The sequence below is a fragment of the Falco peregrinus genome, chromosome 7, assembly GCF_023634155.1.
Source record: "Falco peregrinus isolate bFalPer1 chromosome 7, bFalPer1.pri, whole genome shotgun sequence".
In the NCBI taxonomy this organism is placed as follows: Eukaryota; Metazoa; Chordata; class Aves; order Falconiformes; family Falconidae; genus Falco; species Falco peregrinus.
The window spans coordinates 17,984,009-18,002,056 of record NC_073727.1 but is presented as its reverse complement, the minus strand read 5'-3'; the positions used below and the strand labels follow the sequence as shown (position 1 = coordinate 18,002,056).

The 18,048-nt window shown below is 48.7% G+C and overlaps 1 protein-coding gene across 6 annotated transcripts; it reads right to left on the bottom strand.

The window, feature by feature from the left end:
- Positions 1–2,190: 2,190 nt before the first annotated feature.
- On the bottom strand, positions 2,191–17,976 carry LOC106112960 (GPN-loop GTPase 1-like). Of its 6 annotated transcripts, XM_055811212.1 has the most exons (14): positions 17,821–17,976; positions 17,625–17,718; positions 16,684–16,723; positions 15,458–15,524; positions 14,697–14,734; positions 14,059–14,137; positions 13,861–13,955; positions 12,022–12,067; positions 10,249–10,395; positions 7,417–7,499; positions 4,768–4,807; positions 4,003–4,093; positions 3,386–3,493; positions 2,191–2,754 (listed from the first exon to the last, which is right to left on the bottom strand). In XM_055811212.1, the coding sequence occupies exons 1-14, from the start codon at positions 17,908–17,910 to the stop codon at positions 2,663–2,665; spliced, it is 1,110 nt and encodes a 369-aa protein (XP_055667187.1). In that variant the 5' UTR covers positions 17,911–17,976; the 3' UTR covers positions 2,191–2,662. The 6 variants fall into 6 exon arrangements, with proteins under 6 accessions (XP_055667187.1, XP_055667192.1, XP_055667191.1 ...); XM_055811217.1 differs by lacking the exon at positions 17,625–17,718 and having other exon boundaries at positions 17,821–17,925; XM_055811216.1 differs by lacking the exons at positions 16,684–16,723; positions 17,821–17,976 and adding an exon at positions 16,158–16,466 and having other exon boundaries at positions 15,458–15,624.
- Between the last annotated feature and the right edge of the window lie 72 nt (positions 17,977–18,048).

Here is an 18,048-nt window from a genome sequence, read left to right as displayed (position 1 = left end):
CAGTACTGTGAACTCCTCCAGTGCATGATCATTGCAGCCAAGGCTGCCTCCAGTCATAGGATCACAGAATCATTTAGCTTGGAAAAGACCTGTTAGATCATCAGCCCCAACCATTAACCCAGGACTGCCAAGTCTATCGCCAAACCATGTCACTAAGTACCACACCTACGCATTTTTTAAACGCTTGTGTGTATGGTGAGTCCACCACCTCCCTGGGCAGTACATTCCAATGCTTGACCATCCCTTTAGTAAAGAAATGTTTCCTAATTTCCAATCTAATCCTCTCTAAGTAACATCTCACAGAGCAGTCGTACGCTTTGTGGGCATAGCCGGTGCATAAGGTCAGCGCTCCTGTAGCTAAAGCATTGTCTGGTACGAGCAAGAGTTTCTTACTACTGGGTTGTATCTGAGCAAGAGTCAAATACAATATATAGGCGCGTCAGACTTCTCAGCAAGCTTTCAGACGACACCAAGCTGAGTGGCGCGGCTGACATGCCTGAGGGATGGGATGCCATTCAGAGGGACCTGGACAAGCTCAAGAAGTGGGCCCTTGCGAACCTCATGAGGTTCAACAAGGCCAAGACCAAGGTCCTGCGCCTGGGTTGGGGCAACCCACGGTATCAGTACAGGCTGGGGGATGAAGGGATTGAGAGCAGCCCTGCCGAGCCGGACTTGGGGGTACTGGGTTTTGGCTCTGATGTGAGGACAACGTTGATAACGCACTGATGGTTTTAGTTGCTGCTGGGTGATGCTTATACCAAGTCAAGGGCTTTTCAGTTCCTTGGGCCCTGCCAGCCAGAGGGCTGGAGCGGCACAAGAGATTGGGAGGGGACACTGCCAGGACAGCTGGCCCGCACTAGCCAACAAGGTATTCCATACCACAGGACGTCATGCTCGGTATATGAACTTGGGGGGGTTGGCCGACACGGGCAGATCATTGCTCAGGGACTGGCTGGGCATCGGTCAGCGGGTGGTGAGCAGTTGCATTGTGTATCACGTGGGGTTTTTTTCCCCTTCCCTCTGGATCTTATTCTGCCCCTGCCCCTTTCTTCGTTGTAACTGTTATTGTCGTCACTGTTATTATTGTTCTTTCATTTTTATTCTGTTTCAATTATTAAATCGTTCTTATCTCAGCCCTCGAGTTTCACATTCCTTTCCGATTCTCTTGCCCATCCCTCTGGGTGAGGGGCAGCAAGCGAGCAGCTGCGTGGTACTTCATTAGCAGCCGGGGCTGAACCATGACAAAACTCAAAGAGGGTAGAGTCAGGCTAGGTAGAAGGGAAAAATTGTTTACAGTGAGGGTGGTGAAATGCTGGCAGAGGTTTCCCAGAGAGGTGGTAGATGTGCCGTCCCTGGGAACAATCGGTGCCAGGCTGGACGGGGCTCTGAGCAACCTGGTCTAGTGGAAGGTGTCCCTGCCCATGGCAGGGGGTTGGATTAGATGGCCTTTGAAGGTCCCTTTCCACCCAAACCGTCCTATGATTAACAACAAACGTATTATTTAAGCTTACCGGTATGCTATGAAATCTTTGCTTCAGCTTTCCTTCTGGTAATACTTCTTACTAGGATCAGTCTAGTTTAGCTAAATTTGAAATTGTTGCACTCTTGGAGCGCTCTACATTAACAAAGCAGTAAGCATATCAGAGCTGGCAGGTAACAGCTGGCTGTCAGTTTCCCTTCCCTCCCAGCTATACTTTAAAGAGTCACAGAAACTGTTTTTCCACAAATGTAGAGAACTTGTGCTGGCAGACCGTGCTGCCAGATTCCCACAGAGAAATCTCTGCAGTGAGGCCACAGCACTGCATGGAGGGAAAGGAAACAAAGATGCCAGAGTTCAGAATGGTAAACAGCAAGTGAAAATCTCTGCCCGTGGTGGCTACCAGGAAAATGAGCATTAGCCAGTCTCCAAGTCCTCGTTTTTACATTACCTACAGATATATGCAGCCAGTATGCAGCCACGCGTACTTCAGTGCTCAGCCAAATCTAGCCTGATTCTTTCTGGCTTTCCCTCCTGGGAACTTTTCTTACTCAGGATTTTCCCAGGAGGCATTTGTGTTGTGTCTGTGTAATGTAATTAAGATGAATTTGCTGTGCATCCATATGGGTGGGCTGTAAGCGGGGGGCGGGGCGCAGGAAATGGTCTCCCATTGGAACAGTGAACTGAAATCTCCCGCTATTAAACGTCACACGTTTGTTAGTACATAAAATATATTTAATTAAAACCAAGACACCAAACACTAGATTGATGAAGTTTCATGCAGCAGAGAGTTCGCTTGTGTCCTGGCTGCAGCAGACACCTGTCTGCACAAGGTGAACAGAATGCACGTTTGGAGACCAGGAAGTGCTCTACAGATGCTGATGCTGCCAGAGCTCAAAATCCAGGCTCTCAACAGGCACAGGTGAAGGATTTGGAGCAAAAGGAAGCGCCTGTCTGGTTCCTTCGTATTCAGGAAGTCACACTGGCACGTGGCCAAAGGTGCAGTCAGTTGGATACAAGACGTTCAACTCATACGACCAACACGGGAAGAAAGATATAAATACATCAGAGGAAGCTGTTCACAGATAGATGACTCCATGCGTGGTCCCACGCAAGTTCCTTTACACTGTTCTTTTACTTGTAAGTCCATTACAAGGGATTCCGAACCCCCTGCTTCTGAAGGTCTCACTCATTCGCCTTGCTGCTTCTCTGGTATTTCATCCGCGTCTCTTGCATAAAGTTTCTGAAGGCTGGTTCTTCATGACTCTCCTCAGTAACTGGGGCAGAAAAAAAAATCCACAGTTCAGCGCTATTTCGGCACTTGTTCTACTTGTGTTACTGAAGAAAGTTAGAGTTAGGCTAGTCAGAGCAACGTGTATTTCAACTTCATTACAAGGCAAAAGAAACAAGTGATCCTGAAGATCAGCGGAACGGGGGAAGAACAAAGACAAAGTCCCTGAGCTGTATCAGAGACAAATGACACAATGTAAGAACTTAGAAGAACGCTGCAAGACCAAGAGTCACAGGAAAAGGGAAGAGAGCCCGGGGCAGAATCTGTAAGGCCAAAGAGATGATGGAACACACTGCGCGTTAATCAGTTTCAGAGGTCACCGCATGCTCCAAGCGTAACAAGTTATCTGGTTTATGAATGTTACGCACCTATTAAAAATAATTACTCAAACAGAAAACTTACAACTGAACTTGCACAAAGGCCAGAGTGCGACAGCGCTGGACGAAGCACTGCAGCTGGGCTTCTGCTACAGATTCAGACGCCTGTATTTAGGCGACAGCGTCTGCTTGTTCTCTAGGCCCTCCTGACAGGCACGCCAGTTAATGAAATACAGAGGGTATTTCCTGACTAGACCGGCAGGCAGCTTTCAGAGCGGACCAGATCCCCGATTCCCTTACCTTCACGGTCAATGTCATCGGTATCGCTCTCCCCCTCGTCTTCTTCATCAAGGGTTCCTCGTGTTAGGATCAGCTCAGAGGGACCCATTGCAGAAGCATCGTCAGACCCTCAAAGGAAACAGAAAGGGCTATACACAAAAGGGCACGCTAACAAGTCAGGTCGCTTGTGCCCTGACAATTTGTGTTTGCACAGAAACACAGCAATTAACACCTACTTTAAAGGGACAGAAAGCTGCTTCAGAATTCCAAAGAAATTCCAAATGACAGGCTGCATCAGCACCATAGTCACCCTCACGTAAGGCCACAGTTCCACCAACAGCAGAGCTTTCTCACATTCTAATTTGACTCTCTCACCTTGGCTAAAGCGTTTCATTACTTTCATTACACTGTGTCCCCTGCTTTATCTACACAGCAGCCTTTCTTCTTCTCACCCCGCTGACTGACACACAGAAGAGCTAAGCCTGACCCACCCCACAGGAACTAAAGCCCCACTCCTCTTTACTAACATCAAGCTGCTTTCACGCTTCTGCTGTGAAGACAGAAAAGCACTGCGTCTCTTCTCAAGGCAGCCTCTGCAGACAACTTCTGCAATAAACTCGATCTTCCTAGTAAGGTACCTGCGAGTGTGTTGTCCTGCATACACACACTGCCCATGTCCTTCCACAAGTGCTCCAGCTGCTCTCTCTTCTGTTTATTTTGAGCTTTCTCCTGTAGGTACAAAGTTACACGGGGATGTTCAGTGCATTTAAAACACCAACAGAAGAGTATTCTCGCCCGATACCAGCAGCCTGTCCCCCAGCCAGAGAGCAGAAGTCAGTGAGCAGGTCTTACGTTACAACTAAGGTTACACAGAACTTTTGGATAAAGGTGGAAAGCAACCTCCAGCACAACGGACTTCCAGAACGTTTCCAGCAGCATCAGGAAGCCAGACTCGGTGAAGTTGTGCCGGCAGACAACTGTCCTTTGGACAGCCAGAACTCAAAGTGAGCAGCGGTACCGATTTTGGTACTGCAACAGCGCACTTCACTGGTGCGGAAAGATACACGGCTATCCTCAACAAATGAATCTGGAAGGTTATTCTTCATCCTGAAGGGAAGATATGTAAATCTTCCCCAATCATCTTCTCACCATTTGCCCAAATGAATTATTAGCACCAAAACGCTGAGCAACCTCTGTTTTACAAAACATCTTTATTTTTTCAGAGATAGGCTCCACCGAATGCAGGGGAAAAAAGACAGACGGCGAGCTTCAGCACAGCAGTTTCTCCGCAACAAGCATGAGTAGTGAATAACTGTTAGACCCTCCCAACACGGAAGCAACTGTGTACATAACAGTGACCCCAAGATACACTGCCCAGGTGTACAATAGTTCAAAATACTTGCCAGTGTTTTCCTTAGGCGCTCATATTCTGGACGATATTCTCTGCAAAGAGAAATAAGAGTGCGTTCAGGCTGAACTAATGCACCACTTATATTAAGTGAGGATCATCGTGGAGCCTTGCTTCTACCCCCAAAAAGTTTTCTCTAGGCTTCATGTTTGAGAGACATTTCAGAAAGACTAACGGGACTTTTTATCCAGGTTTGGAGTCTGAAACCAACGGGTGCAAAATAAGTGAACATACTTCACTGAAATAGCAAACCTTTCTCACGCCGTCTTCTGGGGTAAGAAATTAAACCAGCTCGACTGAGGAGTCATTTCACTGCTACAGCTCATCAGCAGATGTGTCGCTCTCCTCTCATCACAGACACGACTTTCTCTGCCAGTACTTGCGCCTCCTGAGACAGTTCAATGGGATCTCATACACAAAGACTGTTCACAGGCTTCCAAACTACTGCATCCCGATGGGACCTCTGAAACATTTCTTTAAGGAAGTAAGGAGAAAGGGGATGCGGATACCCTCTTCTTAGAATCATGGAATAGTCTGGGTTGGAAAGGACCTTCCAAGATCATCTGGTCTAACCTCCCTTGCCGTGGCAGGGGACATCTTTCACGAGATCAGGTTGCTCAAAGCCCCGTCCTGCAGGAGCGGGCTGGAAACTAGGACCATGCGTGGCAATCAGTTAGCTGAGGGGAATGTGCTCGAGCTTGTCTAGACAACAATTAACATGATGAGGCGTGTTTACAGAGCACAGGGGAGTGGGGGACGGATGGCGCCAAGGGAAGGTAACACCTTGCTGTTAATTGCTGGTAGTTAACCACCAATCGGGGATTGCCTAGGATGCAATGCTTAGCTTCAAGAACCAATCTGTTTAAAACGCGCAGCTTCTGAAAGTGTATATAAACTCGTGCTTCTGTACAATAAATTGACGTTTGCTTGCATCAAGCTGCGTCCCGTCTCTTCATTTGCCGCACCGTCCAACCTCACCTTGAGCACCTCCAACAATGGGGCACCCGCAGCTTCTCTGGGCAACCCGCTCCAGTGCCTCGCCGTCCCCCATCGCGTAACATTTCTTCCTTTCGCCCAGGCTAAATCGGCCCTCTCTCAGTTTAAAACCGTCGCCCCTTGTCCTGTCACTACAGGCCCTGTCAAAAAGTCTCTCTCCGTCTCTCTTACAAGCCCTTGTTATATACTGAGAGGCCGCAGTAAGGTGTCCTCGAGGCCTTCTCTTCTCCAGGCTGAGCAGCCCCAGCTCTCCCAGCCTGTCCCCCTAGGAGAGGCGTTCCGGCCTTCTGATCGTTTCCCTGGCCCTCCTCCGGACGCCGTGCTCCAACAGGTCCGCGTCTGCCTTGTTCCGCGGGCCCCAGAGCTGGACGCAGCGCTCCAGGCAGGGCACCAGGAGAGTGGAGCAGAAAGGGACAAATCACCTCCCTCAACTTGCTGGCCACGCTTCCTTTGATGCTGCCCGGGATACAGTCGCCTTTCCAGGCTGCAAATGCGTGCTGGCAGCTTACGGGAAACCCTTAACCGCGGTTTCATTATGTAGGCAGCGTATCCCAGAATAATTGTCAGGTTACGTGGCAAAACTCCTCAGCACCTCCAAAGAGCAGAGACACACATTTGGAGGTGCGAGGCGGGAGCACAAATAATACCCTGCCCAGATACTCCCAGCCCACCACAGGAGAGCAACCAAACCGCCCAAGACCTCTCTCAACAAACCCAGAGGAACAGGGGCACGGTGGCAGGCAGGGGATCCAAATTAAGGGCTCGGAGGAAGGGACACCCTACCCCAGCCCCTCCCAGGGCTGTCCCAGGAGAACCATCAGCCCCACCCATCAGGTCCAGGTGTGAAATCCATCACCGTGCCTCATCGGGAGCCCTCTGGATCACCCTGCGAGCACAGGCTAGGGGTCTGGCTGCCTAGGGGTGTGGGACACACTATGGGATGCAAGGAAAGAGCATTTGGGGATAGCAGAGGGTTTATTATGGGATGTTTAGGGGAGGAACCCAAGGCGGGAAAAGGGAGGCACTCGGGAGGTTTGGGGAGGAACACGTGTGGGCAAGAGAGGCTTAAGGGAATAAAAGGGCCTATTTGCAGGTGAGCAGAGACCAGACCTGGGGGCATGACCAGGCCAGACTAATCAGACCTGGGAGTGTGAGGCTGTAGCAGCCTCCCTGGCTATCCAATCCAGCGTGATACACTTCCCTCTAACAATAGTCTATGGCCTGGTTTAGGTACTTCCAAGCAATCCAAGTTACCGGATTCCCTTTCTATTGTTACAGAGCAGCCTGGCAGCATTTCACGGGGAGGAATCCAGCAAGGAGCAAATTCTCAACTGATTTTCAACTTGCTCGCCTATTCGGTCTGCCAAACTGGTGTTAGCTCCCTGACGACAATTCAAACCTAGATACAGATCTGCTGGCACAGATAGCTTTTGCTTTTTCACTGAACACTCAGCGCAAAAATTCACCACTGAATAGCTCCTTTTGACTGCTGCTTTTTACGCTGACTCTTGCACTGGAGTTTATTAGAAACCCTAGACTACTGTGGCTGTGAAAAGTGTACAGTCCTTCAAATCAAAGGAGTGGGCTCACAAAATCAGGAACTTCAGCAAGTATTCACTGGGTCAGGGACCAAAGGTTATCACCTTACCTCTCATATTCATCTACAGCTTTAGAAAGCTGAACAAAAAAATCATCCAGTCCAGTGCCGAGCACGGCAGAAACACCGACCACCTACAAAAGAAAACCACATACCAGAACTGGAGAGTAACAGAGCCAAGTGTTCACTGATGGATCATCAGAGCTAGAAAGACTAAGCAGTATCTTAAACAAACAACCTGAACTAAAAAAAAACAATAGGGAACACTAATGTCTGTCCTGGTTTCAGCTGGGACGGAGTTAATTTTCTTCTTAGTAGCTGGTGCATCGCAAGAGACTGGGAAAGGACACAGCCAGGGCAGCTGACCTGAACCAGCCAACAAGGTATTCCACACCATGGGACGTCATGCCTGGTATATAAACCTGGGGGCGGGGATCGTTGCTCGAGGACTGGCTGGGCATCGGTCAGCAGGTGGGGAGCAGTTGTGCTGTGCATCACTTGGGGTTTCTTCCCTTTTCCTTTGGATTTTCCCCACCTTTCCATCCTAACTGTGATTATTATTATTGTCATTACTGTTGTTCTTACCTCTTGATTCTGTTTAAATTATTAAATTGTTCTCATCTCAACCCTCCAGTTGTACATTCCTTTCTGATTCTCCTCCCCACCCCTCCGGGTCTGGGGGGGAGTGAGCAAGTGGCTGCGTGGTGCTTGGTTGCCGGCCGGGGTTAAACCACGACATCATCACAGTGGCACAAGCGTGTGCAGTAATACTTCCAGCTTTGGTCATTCCTACTTTCGACCTCTCTCCCTCCCCCGCTCCCCCCCGCCCCGCTATTAATGTTGGTTACCTCCAGTTTTTTGTTTGGGCGTTGGGGTTGTTTGGTTGGGTTGTTTGGAGGGGGTGGGGGTGGTGTTTGAGGGGGTTTTTCCTTCCTTCCTTCCTCCCTCCCTCCCTCTTATTTGACTCGGGAACCTGGGTTTTCCTGTCTGTTTTGCAAGTTCTACCACAGAGCAGAGAGGGGGAAAAGCAACAGTTAAAAAAGACAAAAAACCACGGAAAGCCTGACTCCACACCCATCCCTGTACCTCCAATCCCAATACCTCACAAAAAACACGGTTAAGGCAATACAGTGCCTAACCTTAATGAACAAGATAGGGCAATCCAAAAGGAAGATCAAGTCTTTCACCGTTAATAGTCCGCGTTCTCGTGCTGAACCTAGTCTTCTAAGTGGTTAGTAGGACTGCTGCAATACCAGCGTACTAGAATTAAAGAGCAAAATAGGCCACGAGACTCAATCCAGCTCCCTGAACCGCAAGAGATGGAGAATTGAATCAGTTACTACGGCAATGCATGTTCAAAATGCACATCTGCTTTCTAATTTGAACTTGTCTGTCACTGCACTTCTGGCCATTTGTTCTGCTTTTATTAAACCAATTATCTAAAAACCCCTTTAATCAGACTAGTACTAGCCCATACTTGGTGACCCTTAAGAAGCTCACATCTTCTAGTGAAAATTCTCCCTCTTTTTCATAAGCAAGCCATCTCAAGTACTCACTTTCAAACGGAAGACTTTTTCCAGGACAACCTTGCATTTTATCAATAGTACAGTAAACATGCAATCAAGCAGTCCAAAGGATTTCAAGCGTTAGTCCAGGGGCTGTGCCAATATATACTAATATTTATACTTTCACTGCCCTTAAGTACAAGCTGCCTTCTGCTCTATAATCCTCTGCGTATGTCCTGTTCTCCAGTCTACTGTTCTGAAGATATGACATGTATACAGACAGTCGATTAGCAAATCAGGACTAGGAAGTACGTTAGTCCCGTATACGGCACCAGTACAATCTCTTTTGAAAGACTGTATATTGCTCCCCATAGGGCACTTACAGTATTTTTATTTTGGCTAAATTATCATTACCTATACAAATGGTATCACTTAAGTTTATTTTCATTGCCTTTCGTGTAATACCCGTAAAGCCCTCGGCTTGCTTCCTTCTCAAGTAAAAGCTGACGAAACCACAATTAGCTGAACCCTTTTAGCGCAGCCTATGGCATGCATCATTAACACCCTCCTAGGTACAGTGCTTCCAGAGAAACCAAATGGATTTGTCCTCTCAAAACCTGGTAAGTGGAAAAAAAAAACCCACTTTTTCTTGTGTCAGCAAGCACACCAGCATTTTTTTGTTCGTTTTTGAAAGTCTCCCTACATACTGAATTGCCCAGCTGCACCTGACACCCTCAGAACAAGGAAAATTATCTCAGATGGGAGACACTACGACACAGAATGTTACCCCTTGCCAGCCTCTCTTAGCTTTCCCCTGACGATTAATCACAATTCGGCATTAAATGATTCAGGCTGCCACTCAGCGTGACACGCAACTACGGTTACTTGATGTTCACACCAGCAAAGCCTCACCCCCAGCGCAAGGCTCATCAACAGATGCCAGTTCAAAAGGGCAGCCAGCGCAAAGCCCTTTTACAGAGGGGCAGGCAATACGGTTGAGGTGGGAAGGTACCGCTGGAGATCGTCCAGCCCAACCTCTTCTACTCAAAAAGCAGGATTAACTACAACAGGTTGCTCAAGATCTCGTCTGAGTGCCTTTTGAGTATCTCCAAGCATGGAGGCTCCATCATTTCCCTGGACGATCTGTTCCAGTGCTCAGTTAGTAAAATTACATTAATTGTTTCTTCCCCTTCTCTGTAAGCATAGTTTACTGCGTTTCACTTCATGTCTGTTGCCCCCTGTCCTTTCACTGGGCACCACTGCAAGAGCCTGCTTCTGCCTTCCTCACATCCTCCCACCAGGTGTATCAATAATATCCTCCTCGAGCTTCCCCTTCTCCAGCTTTTACGCGAGTTAGTAAAAAAAGGCATATTCCTACCTTCAGTGAACTGTAAAATTCATCCAACACTAAACTCATCGAACGAGTCAGGTTACTGACATAGGATGTCTCTTGATTCAGGGCATCCTGAAAAGTCTCAAAGTCCTGCATCCATTCTACCGCAAAACTGTGGTCAATTATGTCAGTCTGGAAGGAGAAGAGAAAATTTTCAGAAGCAATAATGATGAATTCTTTCTAATTTTACATGGAGTGCTATGCAAACAGTCTAATTATTAAAGAGTTTTGTAAACATATTTTACCACATGTGTATCCACTATTATCGCAATATGAGGCATCTAAAACTCTGACACGTTTCATTTCCCAGCACCAATGGGAAGGAGGAAAACGGGTAAAGGAAGCATCGCCTAGGATTACTTATGGGGTTAGAGACCGAACTGAATGCATCAAGGGTCAAAGCCCGACTATTTAGAGCTAGCTTGATTAAATCCTATAAATAACATTAAGTCAACTCGTTGACAAGAAAGTGGCATTATTTTTTCTCCTCTGCAAATCGTAACGTTCCTTAAATCTATGTGTTTGCCACTGCACACCTACCAGTTCCTTGAGATTCTTCCATTCTTATCAAGAGTCAATTCCAAAATGCTTGTTAAAAATTCTTCAGATGCTGTTAGCTTTACTTTTCACTGAAGGCTAAACATCAGATCGAAACGAAGCGTAAAGTTACGAATCCTAAGCCTTGGGTCCACCTTTCCTTACGTATACTGATGAAGTCCCATTTCTGCCAGCCTTTCAAAAAATGTTTTTCCCTACCTCTCGTGCCTTCTTCTACAGAAAAAGCTTTACAGCTTATTCTAAAATTACTGTCCAGAGTTGGAAAAAAAACAGTGTACAAAAACTTGCCAAGTAAGCAAGCGCATTATCAAAGACAGGCACGGTCTGGGTCACTGGGAAGATGCGTGCCGTCGGAGCACATCAGACACTAATCCTGCTTGGCTGGTGTGAGGTGAAATTTCACATCCAAAGCACGGGTCTTCCAGAGGAAGCGTATGGGATATTTGTGCGCGCACGTGCAAACCCTGCTATGTTGGGGAGCGATTCCTTAAACACAAAGGATGTCTGTGGGGAAGAGGAAGAGCACTCACACCAAAAATCGAATGGGATTCTGTTAACATGTGAAATTGCTGCCTTTCAAGAGCCAGCTAGCCCTTAAGTTCAAAAGCATTCCTTTGAGGCTACAGGTACCTGACACAACAGCGAAGCTGTATCCTTGGGCTAGTTAAGTATCTGCTTCTGCTTGCTGGCAAACACTGGCATATTTGTAGTGACACTGATCAGGACGCCTTTTGTGAAGTTTTGCCTGCTACAATGCATGGGCCTCCTTCCTCAAAACAGGCAGGTGTTACACAGCTCCCACTGTGAGTCATCAGCCTGCTGCTGAGTAGAAATAATTAACGATGAAGGCGATTGTTCTGAGGAAGCAGGGGACTGTAAGAGCAGATTCAGTAATGAACTTACCCTTATGTTACAAAGTTAAGTGGCCTTATAGCCTAGGGTTAAGGTGCAAAACATTTTTCAAACGGTTAGGATCATCTCTAGCTTGAATGTTCGGGTGTAACTGCTCATCCCTGATCCTTCTTGTGCCTTTGTACACCAGACTGAAGACCCCCTTCAGACCCGGTTTCAGCCTGCAGCTCCCTCCCAGCCTCTCTTTTCCGGAAAACCCATTACTGTAGTGAGACAAAGACGCTACAGCAAAGCAAGCTAAGCAGAACAATGTTCCCCTAGGGCACGGAAACCATACTTTTAACTTACTTTGTTCATGACAACAATGAAAGGTAGCTTTGTCTTGTACAGGATGCTGGAAGAAGGGGCAGGGGGAAGGGGAAGACACACACAAAACATTAAAAATTAATTTAAATCTCACTAGAATAGAAAACAAGTTACGCGTTAAGGCAGACAAGACTTGTGCAAAACTGAACACATTTGACCTTCAAAAGATCATTATTTTCCCCCGCACCAATTAGAATGGAATTTTCACCCAGATCCTGCTTACCGTAGTTGAACAAAATACGCCCCTCCCCCTGCCCCCAAGATGCAAGTGCACGCCTCTAAGATGCAAAATCTCCTTCTACACACCCAGTTGATTTTGATTACTATTTTCTATGACTCTCAGATCCCAGTATTTGACTCTGTTGGCATTTTCTAGTTATTCTGACCCAAACCTTAGCTTCTGAGGTACTACTTGTGAACTGAGCAATGAATTCAAAGAACTCAAAACATCTACAAAGCAAAACTATCTCGAAACATCCGCTTACGTATTAATTTCACCGTGTACACATTCTATCATTTTCTGCTCGACACCCATGTCAGAAAACGCAGCGTGCAATAAGACACATTCTGCATATTCCTATTACAGTGATACCGCTTCTGACCTTGGTAATAGGATTGATAGGTTTTTTGACAACCTTTTACCAACATTTACCATGAATTATGACAGCTCTAGATACGCTGGTCTTTACACAGGTATTTAGTCCCCGGTTTAACACGAGAGAGAGCAGATAAATCCACGTACGAGGAGGGAGACAATAAATCAAGAACGCCATGCTATGCTGAGCTCTAAACAAACCTTGAAGAACTACTGAAAGGATCAACAACATTCAAAAAGCCCCTAGAATACAATATTATGTGTTTAGAATAAGAAGGAGCTGAAGCTAGCCTATCTTGATACATCTTAGATCGATGATGTTACAAGCAACAGACAATGTGTCAGATCGAATGTAACTAGCCTTCACCACACTAAGGTCTCCTCCATCATTTCATGCTTTTGGTGGGAGTTTTGACCCAATGACCTCCAGATGTCCACTGGCACCTAAATCATTTTGCGTATCCAATGGGAAAATCACTAAGACGAAGAAGAACCAAAACAGCGGATTAAGAGGATATGAGGCATCAATGTGCAACATGCAGCCCAGAAAGCCAACCGTATCCCGGGCAGCATCAAAGGAAGCGTGGCCAGCAAGTTGAGGGAGGTGCCTCTGCCCCTCTGCTCCACTCTCCTGGTGCCCTGCCTGGAGCGCTGCGTCCAGCTCTGGGGCCCGCGGAACAAGGCAGACGCGGACCTGTTGGAGCACTGCGTCCGGAGGAGGGCCAGGGAAACGATCAGAAGGCCGGAACGCCTCTCCTAGGGGGACAGGCTGGGAGAGCTGGGGCTGCTCAGCCTGGAGAAGAGAAGGCTTCAGGGAGACCTTACTGCGGCCTTTCAGTACATAAAAAGGGGCTTGTGAGAGAGAGAGAGAGACTTTTTGACAGGGCCTGTAGCGACGGGACAAGGGTCAAACCGGAAAAGGATGGGTTTAGACTGGACAAAAGGAAGAAATGTTACGCGATGGGGGACGGCGAGGCACTGGAGCGGGTTGCCCAGGGAAAGCTGCGGGTGCCCCATTGTTGGAGGTGCTCAAGAGCAGGCTGGCCAGGGCTTCGAGCAACCTGATCTAGTGAAAGATGTGCCCGCCCATGGAAGCGGCAAGGAGGGACCAGACGGTCTTTCAAGGTCCCTCCCAACCCAAATCATCCTGTGGTTCCCCTCCAAAATTAAGGATCACAGAGATGCAACCATCAAAGCAGACGGACCGCGTTTTCAGCTTTGCTTACCTGCAGGCATACAGCATGTTGGACATAAAGGTGACAGGGTTAGTACTGCGAGAGGTGTCCATCACATAAACCACCACTGAAGGAAAAGAGGAAGCCTGGAAACACAAAAGTAAAAGGTATTTCAGTTAGAAGCCCGTGCTGTTCAACAACCACTTCCTTCACACAGCCTCACTGTCAAGTCACACAGCAAACACTTACCAAGGCCTCAGTTATGATGGTTCCTGATGCTGACCAGGTGAACACCTCAATTTGCCCCGGTGTGTCAATAATGACATACCTGGCAAGAAATCACCCCCAACAAACCGTAAGGGAAAATCAGTTAAGCACAAGGGCCCATTCTCACCAGATCGCCACAAGCACACAACGGCACATCACACGATGACTCTGTTACAGATCAGAAAAGCTTTTCCCAAACAGTGACAAGATTTACAGGCACACCTGTCTATCTCCTGTGTGAATCTTGTATCTAAGAAGCACATACTCTCTTCGGATTCTACTAAAGCTGAAGGCACCCACTTGACAGACACTTACTCCTGCAAACTCTTCAGAAGAATTAACTGTCGCCTGTTCGAACGGTGCCAGGAAAAAAAAAAAAAAAGACCGTCTAACGGTAGCTGTGAATAGCAGAGCTGGAATCAGCAAACTTTTCTTCAATGTAGCTGAAGAATGCCTGGTTTATCTATTCTAATTCTGTGCCCTTTTCTACAAAAAAAAAAAAAAAAAATCTATACCAAGGGTGAAAAACAACTAGAAAACACACAGAGAATCTTCTTAGGATTTCACATGGTTTTCCCACACTGATCCCAGAAAAGCAGGACTTGGTAGAACATACTCACTTTGATGCGTTTTGCCTTTTTTCAATAAACTTCATCACCTGATTGAAAAAGGAGGAGTACGCTTTGTATTTAGGCTCACAACAGGAAACTTTCATCCTCATTTCCTAACAGAAACTACGTCAACTTGCACAGCTGCATGCACGTATTAAAAGAGCACAGTCTCTAAGCTCTGCAGTGTGCGAAAATGCCCTACAGAGGCGCGGTGGAAAATGCTCAGACACCGCACAGGTCAGAGACAACCTTGATTTGGTCTCTGTTCCAGGACCTGACTGAAGAAACAGGGTAACAAATGCAGTTGTTCCCAAACTTTTTTTTTTTGTGCACTGTCTCAGCACCTCGCACAGGCTCCCACTTAGGGTTTAAGGGAGCAGTCAATTATCAAATAACCCTAGGAAAACTTAACCCTTTCCCACAAGTGAGCTTCCCGTCTTCAGAATCGGGGCATTTGTATGAAAGACTCGATAGAGAACACAGTGCAACAGAACAGTTACGTACAAACCACTGAAGAACGTTCTGTACACGTGGCTTCTAAATTTTACTTTTAAAAAAGCTGAAAACCTGAAATCTCCCATATGAAAGCCAGGGCGCTTTGGCTGCTTTGTAAAATACATGGTTCTGTATGGAGAATACTCTAACTCCAAAGAAGTATTAGGAGGCTAACCACACACAGTGCTCCCAGGAGACTCCAAAATACACAAAACCTCCCGCAGCCTCCCAGCACAGTATTCGCAGCACAGCATCACAGAGGAACAGCCTCTTACCTGATCAAACCTTGTAGCAAAGAGATTGAGAGAGGTCACTATTCCACCATTTGGGCCCAGCCCGTATCTAGAGGCTTCGTTTAGGAAAGCAGATGATTACGCAGAGCTCAGAGGGCTTCTTTTTCAATCCTTCTAACAGCTGGCCGTGTACAATGCACACTGGACACCTTGCAGCAAAAGACAATACCCCTAACACGCAATTCAGTCTCCCAAGCGATGCAGTAGCATAACAAATCCTAAGCGGTCTCTCTCTTGCCCAAACACGCGTGACTGACAAAAGGAAAAGGGGCTGTGCCGTGGCTTCCCCTCGCCATTATTCAGGCAATACCGCTCTGGACAGAGAAAACATACGTACGTATACACATCAAAGCCATCTTTGTCTTTCCAAAAAGATTTACAACACAGCCAGTGACTCATAATTTAACAATGCCCTGGATGCGCTTAACGTGAAGAATTTACACTTCAAAAGATAATTAAAAGATTTCTTGCACAAATGCATTTTTAGCACAATTTAAACGGTAACGGGAATGGATGTTGTAAAGATGCCCCAAGCGTCAGCTTAAAGACGAAGATTTCAAAATCCTTTTCCATGCATACAGATCTGTACGCTAATTATGTTGTTTAGGGCTGCTGGAGAAAGGGGGGGGGGGGGGGGGGGGGCGGGGGGAGGGCTCACAACCTTATTGCTCTCCACAACTACCTGAAAGAAGGCTGCAGACAGCAAGGGTTGGTCTCTTCTCCCAGGTAACAAGCAACAGAACAAGAGGGAACGGCCTCAAGTTATGCCAGGGCAGTTTTAGGTTGGATATTAGGAAAACATTCTTCACTACAAGGGTGGTCAAGCACTGCAGTGGGCTGCCCAGGGACGCGGTGGAATCACCATCGCGTTCAAAAAGTGTGTAGATGTCATACTTCGAGGCGTGGGTTAGTGGTGGGCTTGGCAGTGCTGGCTTAATGGTTGGACTTGATGATCTTGAAGGTCTTTCCCAGCCTAAGTGATTCTATGAGTCTGTGTCCAAAGAAACAAAGGTTTGTTGTAGAACACACGTTTCTAATCTCACATGCAAGAAGTACATAGTCAAAACCTTCCGATCACCACGCAACATTCGGCATTACCGCAAGCCCCAACACCTCCTGCCCTCTTCAGCATAGGCGTGCAGCAGCAACAGACTACTTTCACAAAACCTGGGACTTCCAATGTCATTATTCCAACAGAAAAAGGATACTGTCTCATGACTTCTTTGTACTTCACAGTGTCCCTGATATCTAGAGGAGGAAGACATAGGAGCCGTTTTAGGACATCACTTTTAAAGCACCCTCCTCCCTCCACGTGCGGAGAGGCGAAAGCCCTTCTTTTACCAGCAAGTCTCCTTTTGTCTCGGTAACAGATCTCGCGCCAACGGGAAAAATCTCCAGAGCAGAATTAATAAATTCTAGCAGATCTGCTACGCTCTCAACACTCTTAGGAAACCCCACGCAGTTTACAGGAAACACCGCCCATTTAGGTATTGAGCAGCAGCCGCCTCCTGGGTGGCATTTTCTTCCCAGCTGATCAATGTCAGTTAACAAGCTACAATTTTGTATCTGGCTGTATCGTTAGAGACCCAACACCGGAGCAGACACTCCAATTACTCACCCAAGAGCAGGAAACCAGCTTTGGTATCCACGCTGCCTTTCTGACCCTCCGGAGAGGCAGGCTGGGAAGCGTTAGGAAGCTGGAGACCCAGGACCCTCACCGACCTCGCAATCGCTAAGCCCCTTGGAACAGCCAAACATACGGTCCGGTCTGTTGTCCGGGCACGTTCTGTAAAAACCCGCGTCCTGCGGAGCGCTGGCAGGCAGCGCTTTGGGAGCACTGCGGGCTACCGCTGTTCGGCGGCGGGGACCAGACCCAAGCCGTTCAGACGTTCGCGGCCGGCAAGGCAAGAGCCCACCGGGACGGCGGCACAGCGGGCCCCGCCAGCCGACGGCAGCGGCGGACGGCGCGGCGCCCCGGGCCCTCAGCGCGCGCACCTGGAGCGGCGGCAGAGGAAGGGGCTCAGCAGCAGCCCAGCCCCCGCCCGGCCGAGCGGCGCTTCGGGAAGGGCAGAGAAGGAGCCCGGCCGCGCGCCCCGCGTACCCCGCCCCCCCGCCCCTCCGCCGGGCTGGCCCGGGCGGCCGCGCTCACCGATGTTGGCGGGGAAGGGCAGCCCGGGCACGGCGGGGTCCAGGTTGATCAGGTACGGCGGGCGGCGCTGCCCGTGCAGCTGGGCCGCCAGGCGCTGAGGGGACACGAGGAGGCGTCAGGCCCCGCTGGCCACGGGCGCGGCGCTGGGGGAAAGGGGCCGCTGCCCGCCGCCCGCCGCCCCCGCGCCGCCCCTCACCTGCACGAAGGTTGTTTTCCCGGAGCCGGCCATACCCAGCACCAGCACGCACACCGGAGCGCCCGCTGCCGCCGCCGCTGCCGCCGCCATCTTCCCGGCAGCCACTTGTCCTTCCGGGGCGCGGGCAGGACGGCGCGGGGGCGGCCCGGCAGCGCCCCGCCGTGACGCGCGCGGGGGCCCGGCGGCCGCGCCGCCGCCGCCGCCAGTGCCGCTGCCGGCCGGGTCCGC